Source organism: Cotesia glomerata, linkage group LG1 (genome assembly GCF_020080835.1).
Source record: "Cotesia glomerata isolate CgM1 linkage group LG1, MPM_Cglom_v2.3, whole genome shotgun sequence".
Lineage (NCBI taxonomy): Eukaryota > Metazoa > Arthropoda > Insecta > Hymenoptera > Braconidae > Cotesia > Cotesia glomerata.
In genome coordinates this window covers 20,850,171-20,863,767 of record NC_058158.1, presented here as the reverse complement: position 1 = coordinate 20,863,767, position 13,597 = coordinate 20,850,171, and the positions used below count along the sequence as shown (strand labels likewise).

Sequence of the window (13,597 nt, the reverse complement as noted above, 5' to 3'; positions counted from 1 at the left end):
AGCTATTAATTATAATTAATCACATCAATTATTCCAGAAATTTAACTAAATAAATGATTGACACTTTTAGATAGAAATTTTTTAAGCATGAAAATTAAAAAATTTAGAATTAAATATTTAGGATTATTTTTTTTCAAGTTAAACGATTAGTTAAAGTCATTAACAGCCGAGACCAGTGATTGCAGTTTCAATCGGCTTAGCGAAACGAATGGAAATTTTGAAAAAACCTTTTTAGAGATAATAGATAATTTAATAAACTATTTCACCACAAAGCGGTTTTTTTAAAAATTTCATTCGCTTCGTCAAACCAATCGAAACTGCAATTGCTCTGCTGTTAGGAGTGCGACAGAGATAGTTCCGTTGAACTCCGTGAGAGCAAAGCGAGAAAAAGATGGTCTCGCCTGTTAATGAATTTTAAATTAAATAATTGAGATTATTGTTTTTTTTTTAGTAGTTAAACGATTAATGATAGTAATTAAAGAATTCAAAATTAAATAATCAATTAAATCGAACGAATTATTATTTAAACGATTAATAGAAATAATTAAATTTTTTGGCGCTTGAATGGGTTCTTTAAAACAATCTTTTTAATCCCGTTGAGCAGCCAAACCAATTCCTTCCGTGGTTCTTCTTGGATCTTGATGTCGTCCATTGAATCGACAGTGAGAGAACAATTATCATTTCCTAAAGATTTTATTACAAAATATTTATTAAATTTAATATATTTATTAAAAAGAATATTATTTATTTTAAGTATTGATTAGTTATAATTATTAATTTTATAATTATTTTTTATCAAAGTTAATGTATTTTAGTTGTTTTTGTGACAAGACTTTTTGAATTTTTCTATTTTAAATTTATTTAAGATTATAGCTGTAAAAATGATATTAAAAAATGTTTTTTACTATTTTTGAAATTAATATTATAAACTAATAAGAAAATAAACTTTACTCAACTAGAATTAACTTCCAAGTAAGGAAATAAAAAATAATAAACTAACACAGTACAGTCAAGAATGTCTTTCTATTATGAAATTGAGATCTTAAACGAAGTTTTTTAAACTTACGAAAATAAGCCATTGATCCCGTTAATTCAACCTTGTCTCCTTTTTCTAAGCCATGATCTGCGGTATATGAATTAACTATGGCATCGAGGTTATAAACGCCATCAGTGATACTGAAGAATGCTTTGTTGATCTCATCATTAAACTTAATTGGAGTAAATTTAGTTTTCAAATAACCGCAAATTTCTAGAAAAAAAAAAAATAATGAACATTTTATAAAGGAATCTACGAAACTGATAAAATTAAAATAATTAGAGTAACAAATTTGAAAAAAAAAAGAAACATTAAAAAAAATTACTGATTTTCCATGAAAGAACTGAGTTTTTCAAAGCATTTAATGGAATCAGTTGAATTACTTCAGGTTCGATGTCTGAAGCCTCATGAGTCTCTTTTTGAAATTTCCCCAAGTTATCAATGCTGGTGAATGAACGAATAGCAATTTGGGCACCATGAAAATTACCAGTGTTATATTCTGAGTCAGGAATACAGCTTGCACCATTAAGATAGATCACCTAAATTTAAGAAATGATTATGGTAAAAGTATTAATAATAATAATAATAACAATAATAATAACAGTAAAAATAATAATAATTATTATTATTATTTACATGACCCATGATCACTTCTTTTTGAGTGCAAGGACCTTCTTCCCAACTATAAACCTGTACTCTTAAACCAGCACCATTGTTCAGAACAAATTTGAATACACTTTTCGAATTAACTTTAATCGATTCAATAGCATCGACGCAGCCTACCAATTGACTGAAGAAAAAAAAATATAAAAAAATTATATGCAAAATTTTTATTATGACGATACTCACTGAGTCATTTGAGGCCGAAATTTATGAATTTCATCGCTGGATGTTAATTTAATTTTTGTGGCCATTATTGTAAATATTAGTTATAATCAAATTAATTGTATATAATATTTTTTTTAGTTTTGATCAATTAAATCAAATTGCTTCAAAATGCTTATGTTTTTTCGCTTAAAAACTCTGGGGATTCAATATAAACAACTGAATTTATTTATTAGACGGTTGCTAAGTAACAAATCTATATATGTGCCAATGATCACACTGTTAAAAAAATGACTCTGAAGTTAGCAGATTTCTAAAAATTTTCAATTTTTTTTCATCAATCAAATTCGAATTAAAAAGATATTTTAAGAATTTGAATTGCACTTATAGTATTTCAAGTTTTTTACATATGAAATTTTTTTAACCCTATGTTGGTCGCGCTATAAGCGAATCGCCGCCTAACAACTACTCAACCTATAGAGACTCGCTATAGTGCGAGCGAGAAACTAAAAAAGACGCGACCAACGAAGGGTTAAAAATTGTTTTGGAATAATTTATTCAATAAAAAAAAATTAGAAAAACGGTTGACCCTGAAGGCCATCCCTGCAACTTCCCGCTAATTCCATACTTAGGCGCTTAAAATTGCACCAATGACGTTTTTGAGCTCTTCGAGCTCAAAAATACAATTCATGGGTTATTTTGAGCTCTCCAAGCTCAAAGAGATTGCTTTTCTATGCTTTAAAGCACTTCGAGCTCAAAAGTCTGATAGAGATTTGATAAGACACTATTTCTTGAATTTTTAAACCGCAATAACTTTTGAATGAATAAACCGATTTTTACGCGATAAGAAGCATTCGACGCAGTTTTTCAAGCCTCACAAAGAATCTCAAATTTTAAATTGATCGCGCTAGGAATTTTGGAGTTATTCCGAAAAAACACTTTTTTCGGTTTTCTTTCGTTCACGATATCTCTCGAACGAATTAACCGATTTTGACCGGACTGATGGCGATCGACGTGGTTTTTTGAGGTTAAGAGCTGATTAGTTTTTGGAATTGAACCTTTGAGCCGTTTAAAATTTATTCCAAAAAAACCACATTTGAAAAAAATTTTTTTTTCAGTTTTTTGAAGATTTCTCAAAATCTATTGATCTGAATCGGTCCAAAAAGTTTTCAAAATCTAAGTTTGGTCAAGCCCTTTCGAATGGCACCAACCGCGATGAAATCGGTCAAGCCGTTCAAAAGTTATAAGCGGTTCACATACTTTCACACACACACACACACACACACACACACACACACACACACACACACACACACACACACACACACACACACACACACACACACACACACATATATATAGACACAGTGACAACATCGCGAGGGTAGTCAGGGAAGCTTCCTATGACCTTAAAACGTCGAGATCTGATGAAAACTCGATTTTTTCAAAACAGGGTGAAAACAATAACTTCCTAATTTTTGAAAATCTTCGATTTTGTTAGTGGGAAGTTAAAAATGTCGCAGTGATTTTAAAAAAACACTTGTTTTCAAATCTTTTATTGACGATATCTTTTGAACTAATTAACCGATTTTTACGTTTTTGGCGGCAATAAACGCGGTTTTTTAAGCTCTATAAATTATGCTATGTCATCAAAAGTGATCCGAGAAGTAATGACGAAGTTATGTGAAAAAAACACTTTTTTCGGTTTTTTTCGGTTTTCTTTCGTTCACGCTATCTCTCGAACGAATCAACCGATTTTGATCGGGTTGCAGCCGATCGGCGTGGTTTTCAAGCTTAAGGGCGGATTAGTTTTTGAAGTTGATCGATAGAGCCGTTTAAAAGATATTCCAAAAACTACTTTCAAAATGATTTTTTCTTATTTTTTAAGATTTTTCAAGATTTCTTAAAATCTATCGGTCCGAATCGGTTCAAATTCTCAGGAAATCTAAGTTCAGCGTAGCCCTTTCGAATGGCACCAACCGCGATGAAATCGGTTCAACCGTTCAAAAGTTATAAGCGAGTCACATAGTCACACACACACACACACACACACACACACACACACACACACACACACACACACACACACACACACACACACACACACATACATACATACAGACATAGTGACAACATCGCGGGGGTAGTCAGGGAAGCTTCCTGTGACCTTCAAACGTCGAGATCTGATGAAAACTCGATTTTTGCCAAACGGGGTAAAAACAATAACTTCCCGATTTTTGAAAATCTGAGATTTTTAGCGGGAAGTTAAAAAAATTATAAAAATTTTTAGATTTCAGCTAACTTCAGTGTCATTTAAAAAAAAAAAACAAATAGGCTTTTTTTCACCAATTGCTAAATTACCTCTCATCAAAACAATAAACACGAGGAAACGGTCAGAACTAAGACACTGAATTTGAAAAATCATATATATGGGGTATTCCATGCCAAATCGACCACTTTTGACCCCGACCCTTTTCGATTTGGCCGAAAGTTTTCCATCCTTTTCTACCCTATAAAAAACGGTTCTCAGAATTTTTTTGAATTTTTTTACCTAACTCCAAAAAAGTTATGAATTTTTCAAAAAAATGGCTTTTTTATTTTCAAATAGCCATAACTTTTTCAAAACTAAACATTTAGGTCCCTTTTTTTTTTAATATTTTTGTTTTTAGGTGTAGTTTCCGAGGAAAAATATTGAAAAATTTTTGTAAGTCAATACATATGGAATTTTTCAGTTTTTTGACAAAAATCAATGATTTTTCGAAGTTCGACATTTTTTTTTTTTAATTTTTTTTTCTAAAATAAACTTTAATCAATTCCACAGTTATCCCTGTAGAACCCAGATTGGGCCGATTTCTCTTTCTATTTTTTTATTCAATTGAAAAAAAAAATTGTTAAATTTTCAAAAATGGAAAAAAAATTTTTTTTCATAAATTTTATTTATATAATGAGATAAATACAATTCAACGATTTCACGGCATTATATTCACAATTTAGAGGCTTCATCGATGACTGTAATTAGTAAGATTCAAATTTTAATATATCAATTAGATCGATAAACTAGGGATAACAATTATCGACTTACCTATAGCCAGTAAACTAGATGCTATAAGCTAGTATGTTTTGATTAAAAGTGCGGCTTTTTCATTTTGAGATCTAAAACATAACCTATAAATCTTTTGTGCAATCTAGTGTTTTATGAAAAATTGTCATTACATTTGTTGTATAAATAAATAATTTCTCTAGTTTATAAGCGCTTTTTTAATTTGTCTTTATGGCGTCAAAAAAGGTATTTGATCGGTGTTGTAATCCTTTTGAGTTGGAATCTCATTTTAAAAAAATTGGTTTACGTCCGGCGACTGATATTATGAAAGTAACGTTAGGATTAGATGATAATTATTTATTATGCAGTTCATGTCGAAAAAAAGCTTCAGAGTTAGTGAAGCAACAAACAAATGCTCGTAATGATCCTAGTGCTGATGTAAGTGACCGTGAAGACAACTATAGTGACAATAATGACAACAATGATCAGGCTGATAATGATAGTAATACAACTGCCACGGATCTCCCATTATCCTTATCATTCCGTAAGTTTTTTTAATTATTTATACGTTACTTGAATACATTTCTAGTAGCTATATGTTTCACTATTATTTTTTAAGGTTCCATGTCATTTGATAGCGAACCAAAGCATCACAATCAAGCTCAGGATCCCAAGTTAGCGCTGCAACTCAATTACCCGTAATAAACCATGCATTAGAATTGTTAAATCAATCACCGATTCCATCGAAGAAATTGAATGATAATCAATTTTTGAACAATAAAATAAATCGGGTATCCGACAGCTTGAAAAAAGTTTTGCTTTCTTCTTCAGATGAAGAATCGATTGATGACGATGGTGAAAATTTTCGCTCTCTAATTAAAATGTTGTATGATAAATTCAACGATAAAGAAACTGATAAGTCTTTGAAAATACAAATTTTAACATTATTACCTGTAAAATGGAGTGAGAGACGTATTTGTGAAACTATGAATACATCAAGACATTTGTCAAGAGTAGCAAAAAATTTGGTTGAAGAAACGGGTTTACTTTCTACACCTGAATCGAAATTTGGTATGGGTAGCGTAAAATCGATGTTTTAAATACACTTGAAAACTAAATTACTCAACATTTTTGTATAGGGAGGACAATTACTGATCAGGTAAAATTAAAAGTTGAAAATTTTTACAACGATGATGAGTATAGTGCTCAAATGCCCGGTATGAAAGACTTTGTATCAATTCGAAGTGATGATGGTAATCGGATACACGTCCAAAAAGACTTATCCTGTCTAACTTAAAAAGAATTATACCAATGTTTCTGTGAAATAAATCCTGCTGAGAGAATTGGATTTTCAAAATTCGCTTCTTTGCGACCAAAACATTGTGTGTTAGCAGGGGCAAGTGGAACACACACCATCTGCGTGTGTACGATTCATCAAAACGTGAAGTTAATGATGCTTGGTAATTATCAAATTAATTAATAATTATAAATGCGTGAATTTTAAGTTTACTAAATTACTGTTATTTTAGGTGCAAATATTTATTCTTTGACAAGGAACACAGAAAAGCCCATTAAACACTACAGCGATTACTTGAGCATGATTATATGTGAAAATCCATCTTTTCAGTGTTATTTAGGTGGATGTAAAAACTGTCCTGGGGTCGATGAGTTGAGTAAAATTTTACTAAAATGTTTTGAGGACCGGGAAATCGAGAATATTACATATAAATATTGGATATCAGAACCGAGAAGTAGTTTAGAAACTATTATTAAGCCTACAGAAGAATTTGTGGAAAAATTTTGTAGTGAGTTAGAAATTCTTCTACCTCATTCGTTCATTGCTAAGGAGCAAGCCCAATTCTTGAAGACATTGAAAGAAACATTGAAACCAAACGAATACGTTATTATTTGTGATTTTGCAAAAAATTACGCCTTCGTAGTACAAAATGCGGCAGCTGGTTTTCACTGGAATAATAATCAGGCAACAGTTTTTCCAGTCGTTATTTATTATAAAGTAAATAACAAACTTGAACACAAAAGTTTAGTAATTATCTCAGATTCTAACAAACATGATGCCGTTGCTGTTCATGTTTTCATCGAAATAATAACTGATTACGTGAAAAGTCTTCCTGAACGTTGTAACAAGATTTATTATTTTTCTGATGGAGCTCCTCAACAATTTAAAAACTTTAAAAACTTTGTAAATTTATATTACCACGAAGATGATTTTGATATTCCTGCTGAATGGCATTTTTTTGCGACTGCCCATGGGAAAGGTCCGTGTGATGGAATCAGTGGTATTCTCAAACGACTTGCAGCGAGAGCAAGTCTCCAACTCGCGGTAGACAAACAAATAACGACACCAGAAGAACTTTTTGAATGGGCTTCTGCACCGGATAACTTGCCGAATATTATAGTGAAGTTTTCCCCAGAAGAAGATTATGACACAGCAGTAAATGATTTAAATGATCGATTTTTGAAAACGAAACCGATTACAGGAACTCAACAACTACATTGTATAATTCCGGACAAAAATGGTTGTTTACTAGTTAAAAACTTTTCGAATTCGAATGAACACAGAATTTGTAAAATATTTAAACGACAGAGAGAAAAGTAATTAATTTTAGCTGCATCAATTATTGATCTTACTAATTACAGTCATCGATGAAGCCTTTAAATTGTGAATGTAATGCCGTAAAATCGTTAAATTGTATTTATCTCATTATATAAATAAAATTTATGAAAAAAAATTTTTTTTCCATTTTTGAAAATTTAACAATTTTTTTTCAATTGAATAAAAAAAATAGAAAGAGAAATCGGCCCAATCTGGGTTCTACAGGGATAACTGTGGAATTGATTAAAGTTTATTTTAGAAAAAAAAAATTAAAAAAAAAAAATGTCGAACTTCGAAAAATCATTGATTTTTGTCAAAAAACTGAAAAATTCCATATGTATTGACTTACAAAAATTTTTTAATATTTTTTATCGGAAAGTACATCTAAAAACAAAAATTTAAAAAAAAAAAGGTACCTAAATGTTTAGTTTTGAAAAAGTTATGGCTATTTGAAAATAAAAAAGCCATTTTTTTGAAAAATTCATAACTTTTTTGGAGTTAGGTAAAAAAATTCAAAAAAATTCTGAGAACCGTTTTTTATAGGGTAGAAAAGGATGGAAAACTTTCGGCCAAATCGAAAAGGGTCGGGGTCAAAAGTGGTCGATTTGGGATGGAATACCCCATATATAATAATTAATAAAATACACAGATGTATTGGCAAATCAGTATTTAATCGTGTTATTTGTTTTAATATAAAACCTTAGTACACATATTTTATCAATGATTTAAAATAACAATTTATTTTTACTTGAGAGAAGTACTCACATTACATTGTTAAACTTTTATCGAACAGCTGTTTCAAAAGTTAAATATGGTGACTGTGTATTATTATTACCGAATCCATCAACAATTTTTGTGGTGGCGTGTTGGTATAATTCTTCCACGAGAAGCAGTTCAAATTTTTAATTAAACAAGTTTACAATTAGAAAAAAAATAATATCTGTATTTAATACAGATAGTCATTATAGTGATTATACTACTCATAGTAATTATATTTTTTTAAACGAAATTTAAATAGTTGTATAGTTTAATTTTAAATTTAAATTTAAATTCTTAGAATATTAAGGTAAATTGCTCGTAAAAGCAATCTAAAAGATATTTTTTAAAGAGATTTTAATCAGAATTTTTAAATAATAAAATAAATAATATATTTATTTATTTGCCCAAATAAAGGTGTTATGTCCACCCGCAAATTTTTTTTCTCTCTTCTCATTTTTCTTGATTTAAATCACCCGCGCAGATGGAAGATTTCTCCATGCGCAAAAGCCACAATAAAATTTAAGCTACATGACTGCTGGTTGACTAGCGGGGACTTCTGCAATCTCAGCACCGCGAGCTTTTAAAAAGGCGATCAACAGCCAAATCCACGTCTTAGTTGATTAATTCGACTTCCGCGTTTAACTGACGGGCCCGTGCCTTGTAGAGTCCTTTGCTTTAATTTGCTCCGCACTTAAAGGAAGTTTGGACGCGGTTTCAACCGGCAGGCCACGTATTAGTTTTAAGTGTAAACCAGGTCTTAGTTGGTTAATTCGACTTCCGCGTTTAACTGACGGGCCCGTGCCTTGTAGAGTCCTTTGCTTTAATTTGCTCCGCACTTAAAGGAAGTTTGGACGCGGTTTCAACCGACAGGCCACGTATTAGTTTTAAGTGTAAACCAGGTCTTAGTTGGTTAATTCGACTTCCGCGTTTAACTGACGGGCCCGTGCCTTGTAGAGTCCTTTGCTTTAATTTGCTCCGCACTTAAAGGAAGTTTGGACGCAGTTTCAACCGGCAGGCCACGTATTAGTTATTAATATCTACGAGTCGGGATTCTCAAAGTTCTAATTTGCCCTGCAATTAGGCGAGATTTCGGTCTGTAGATAAAATTTAGAGAGTCAAAATCTCAAAGTTCTTAATTTGCCCTGCACTTAGGCGAGATTTTGATCAATAAGAAAATCTAGAGAACCGGACCCTCAAAGTTCTAATTTGCCCTGCACTTAGGCGAGAGTTCGGTCAATAAGTAACTTAAGATCTTTTATAGCTAAATTTGCGCACTTTACCCTACGGGGGACTGGAGGACGTTAGCTCAACCAAATCAATAAAATTCATTAAAATAAATTACGTTAAAATTAAGATTGTGAAAGTGTAAGTTTTGTGGTTATAAAAATAAATATCAAAAGAAGTGAAATCAGTTTCGAGTTAATTCATTTCGTGAAAATGAGAAGCCCTTAAAGTAAGCAGCTTCAAATTTATCCAACTCCATCCGCTGCAAGGACCAACCAGAGGGCCAATTCAAGGAAAAGGCGCTAACAGCGGCCCCGGGATCACGGATCCGGTAACAACAAAAATCCTGCAAAGAGTAAGTACATCTATTCCTAATAAAATCCGTGTTCAGTCTCAAAAGAAGGCGTGGTAAATTCATCCGTCGAAAACGTCCAACATAAATAATTAAAACAACGGAATTAAAACTCCGTTGCGTATTCTTTAAACCGTTAGTCCAAACCTCCACCGTTTACGCTACCACTTAAACGCCCTTGGACATAACAAAGGGGTACAAACAGCGGACCCCCGTTCCGTTTACAAAAATTTTCATATATATTCTTAATATTATAATATATTATGTTTGAATTAATAAAAAATTAATCAATAATAATATAATTGATATATTTATGATTTTTGCTCGTTAGAAATTATTCTACTTTAAGTTTAAATATAATAAAAATTTTAATATTCATTACAGTATGTTTATCACTTAAAAAATTTTTATATGGCTCAATTTTTTCTTCTCCAATTTTAACAATAATAATATGTATAGATTGTCATGAATTATTTCCTGGAAGTTAAAATAAATAAAAAAGCAATACTGTTATGTGATAAATAATATATATATAATAATTATATTATAAATAATTTAAATATAATTTTTTATTTTTATTTTATTTTTTATTATTTTGTTTATATATTTTTATATTTGTTTCTTTGATTTTGATTTATTTTTATTTTAGTTTCTATCATTTTGTTTATATACTTTTATATTTGTTTTCTTGATTTTGATATCTATTATTATTATTAAATCATAATACTTTTTTATTAAATTTCATAGTTTTTTTATTTTATATTCAACGATTAAATGATTGTAATAATTATAGTGAAAAAAAAAAATAAATAAAATCTTACTGCAAATATTATTCTTCATTTTCGTCATCAATTTCAATTTTTAAATTAGGTAACAAAGAAAAATCATTTCCACGTAATGTAATTGATAATAGATTTACAGCTGACCTAGCATTGATTTCAAATCTATGATCATGTATTATAGGATTATTTGTATGAATATCTGAAACTCCAAATCGTGCTATTGCTCTATTTATTATAATCAATTGATGTAAATGAATATTCTTAATTATATTTTGAAAGATAGGGCTCATATAGATGACATATCTAGTTATTTTCCATTCTGATATTAAGAAAATGAAACACTCCGATCCTACCCAACATCTTCCCAATATTCTGGTTACAAAACCTTTAAAGCTGTAAAAAAGCAAGTTTCAAGAATTACTTAGTAAATAATTGCTAAAGATATATAAAAAAAATAAAAAAAGAAAATAGTAGTACACGATGAAAAATTTCCATTGATTTTTACTATGATTTTATTATGATGCAGGACTAAAAGAGCACAGATCATAATTTTACCTAAATCTCATAGTAAATGTATGCGAAATAGCTACACAAAAAGGAAAAAATTTTGAGTCTAAGGTAATTTTTTTTAAATTAAAAAAATATTAAGGAAGATTAAAAATTTTTTGAACGAAGTTAAAGTTTCTTTAACGAAGGTAAGTTTTTTTGAACCAAAAAAAAAATACATCAGCTCAAAAAATACATCAATTCAAAACTTTATGACTATAAAATATAACCGGTCTTGTTTATTTTTTTTTTTTTAATTTAAGAAAAAAAATATAACCTACTTCGATTGATCTCCATCATTAAACATCCTTGCATCTTCATTATTATTAAAATTAATTTTGACCATTTTGATAAATAATTTACTGAATAATAGTCGAATATATTTTATTATTTGTGAATAATTGTATCGTTAATAAAAGTTTAGTTGAATAATAAAAAAAAATTTCTTGTGTTTTGAAATTTATAATATTTGAAAAACAAAAGAAATGCTACTAAACTCACTCTAATCATAATATATATACTTATTTGAAATTAATTAACAAAATGAGCTCAAAAACTTCGTAGGTGCAATTTAAAGCGAAAAGGTATTAACGGAATTAGTGGGAAGTTGTAGGGATGGCCTTTAGGGTTAACCGTTTTCCTATTTTTTTTTTTTGTATTATGTTATTATTCATATAATTTGATATTTATATTTACTTACTTTAAATATTTTATTTATAATTAAAATGTCTTTGAGATATTAAATAACGAGAGGAAAAAAGTACATACTATAAACCATAGTAAACTACTTTATCTCATAATTGTATAAGATATAAATATGGAAATTGTACACTAGGGCTTCAATACGTAAAAAATAAGATAGCGCGTCAATGTGATTTAATCGCGGAAAAAAAAATTCAAAAGTAAAATAAAATTATTAGTAGATTTTATAGAAATCTAACTATTGCATCGGTCCTTATGTCAGAATTTTCAAAAAATTTGTTTGGCTTGAAATTAATTCTTATAATTTTCAGTAGATTTCATAGAAATCAAACTATATCGTTAGTACTCTATGTCGGAATTTTCAAAAATTGTTGTACATCCTTACACAATATATATATATATATAATCTTTTATTATTCAATTGCTAGGCATTTAGTAATAAATTATGAAATCTACTCCCATTTTGGCTGCCGAATGGCTCTTTTTTTATAATTTAACGATATCGTTGTGAAATTTTAAAGAATATAATTCAGATACAATTTACCATTATAATTTTATTCATTGAAATCAATTTAATCATTTAATAATATCAACATAATAAATTTATGTTTTATTTAGTTGTGTTATGATATAATAAAGTTCATCCTTTATGATCATTACAATACATATAAACTATTTCAGTTATTAATGATTTAGCTAGTCTTTCTTAAAAAAGGACGATTATAAATTCTTACTATCCCAACAAACAATCGATAAAATTTAAAATCAAAATGTATTTGCCTAACGTATTGAATATTAGTATTTAGTAATTTTCTACTTTTATTCTAATCATTCCTCTGAATTCCTCTGAATTCTTCTGAATTTCTCTGAACAGTTGACAGCCGAATTTGTTATTTCAATTTATTTATTTTGACAGTTATTATGGTATCATTAACCATGGTGATGGTGACCATAGTAACGGTAACCATGGTAATGGTAACCATGGTAATGGCAACCATAGTAATGGTCACCATGGTAATGGTAACCATAGTAATGGTAACCATGGTAATGGTATCCATGGTAATGGTATCCATGGTAATAGTAACCATGGTAATAGTAACCATGGTAATGGTTACCATAGCAATGGTAACCATAGCAACGGTAACCATAGCAACGGCAACCATATCAACGGTCACCCTAGCAACGGTAACCATAGCAACGCTAACCATAGCAACTGTAACAATAACAAAGGTAACCATAGCAACGGTAACCATAACAACGGTTACCATAGCAACGGATCATTTCTTTTATAAGCGGGGATCAATAAATGAAAATCCATTTCCGATAGGAATTCCGTGAAATCGCTTTTTATCTCTCAGCTACGGTGAAAAAGGAGTACCTATGCCAAATTTTAAATGAATCAGTCCAAAAGTTTCGTAGATGTGGTGATGAGTCGGTGGTATTTCCCTAATATGTATATAGATAAGGAGTCATTAGTTTTGATTTTCATAATTATTTTTAGATGATTAATAATTTCTTATAAATAAGGAATTAATTTTTGATTATTAAAATTTATTTGAGACTGTAAATGGTCAATTTAATATTATACAAATTAATTTTTTATATTGAAATTCAATTTTAAACTATGAAAATTCATTTTGGATGAAAGGTAATTCAATTATTAATAGAAAAATCAATTTTATAATAGAATAATTAATTTTATAATATATAAATTAAT

General features: G+C 29.5%; 3 protein-coding genes across 3 annotated transcripts; 2 read left to right on the top strand and 1 right to left on the bottom strand.

Annotated features, from left to right (window-relative positions):
• Positions 1-480: 480 nt before the first annotated feature.
• LOC123269378 lies at positions 481-8,326 on the bottom strand. The gene is made up of 5 exons (XM_044735056.1): positions 8,281-8,326; positions 1,673-1,826; positions 1,362-1,575; positions 1,067-1,249; positions 481-684 (listed from the first exon to the last, which is right to left on the bottom strand). Exons 2-5 carry the CDS (start codon positions 1,679-1,681, stop codon positions 545-547), a joined length of 546 nt encoding a protein of 181 aa, XP_044590991.1. The 5' UTR covers positions 1,682-1,826; positions 8,281-8,326; the 3' UTR covers positions 481-544.
• On the top strand, positions 5,072-6,170 carry LOC123269384. The gene is made up of 2 exons (XM_044735069.1): positions 5,072-5,445; positions 5,521-6,170. Exons 1-2 carry the CDS (start codon positions 5,133-5,135, stop codon positions 5,601-5,603), a joined length of 396 nt encoding a protein of 131 aa, XP_044591004.1. The 5' UTR covers positions 5,072-5,132; the 3' UTR covers positions 5,604-6,170.
• On the top strand, positions 6,204-7,523 carry LOC123269377. The gene is made up of 2 exons (XM_044735040.1): positions 6,204-6,361; positions 6,431-7,523. Exons 1-2 carry the CDS (start codon positions 6,352-6,354, stop codon positions 7,516-7,518), a joined length of 1,098 nt encoding a protein of 365 aa, XP_044590975.1. The 5' UTR covers positions 6,204-6,351; the 3' UTR covers positions 7,519-7,523.
• Positions 8,327-13,597: the final 5,271 nt, after the last annotated feature.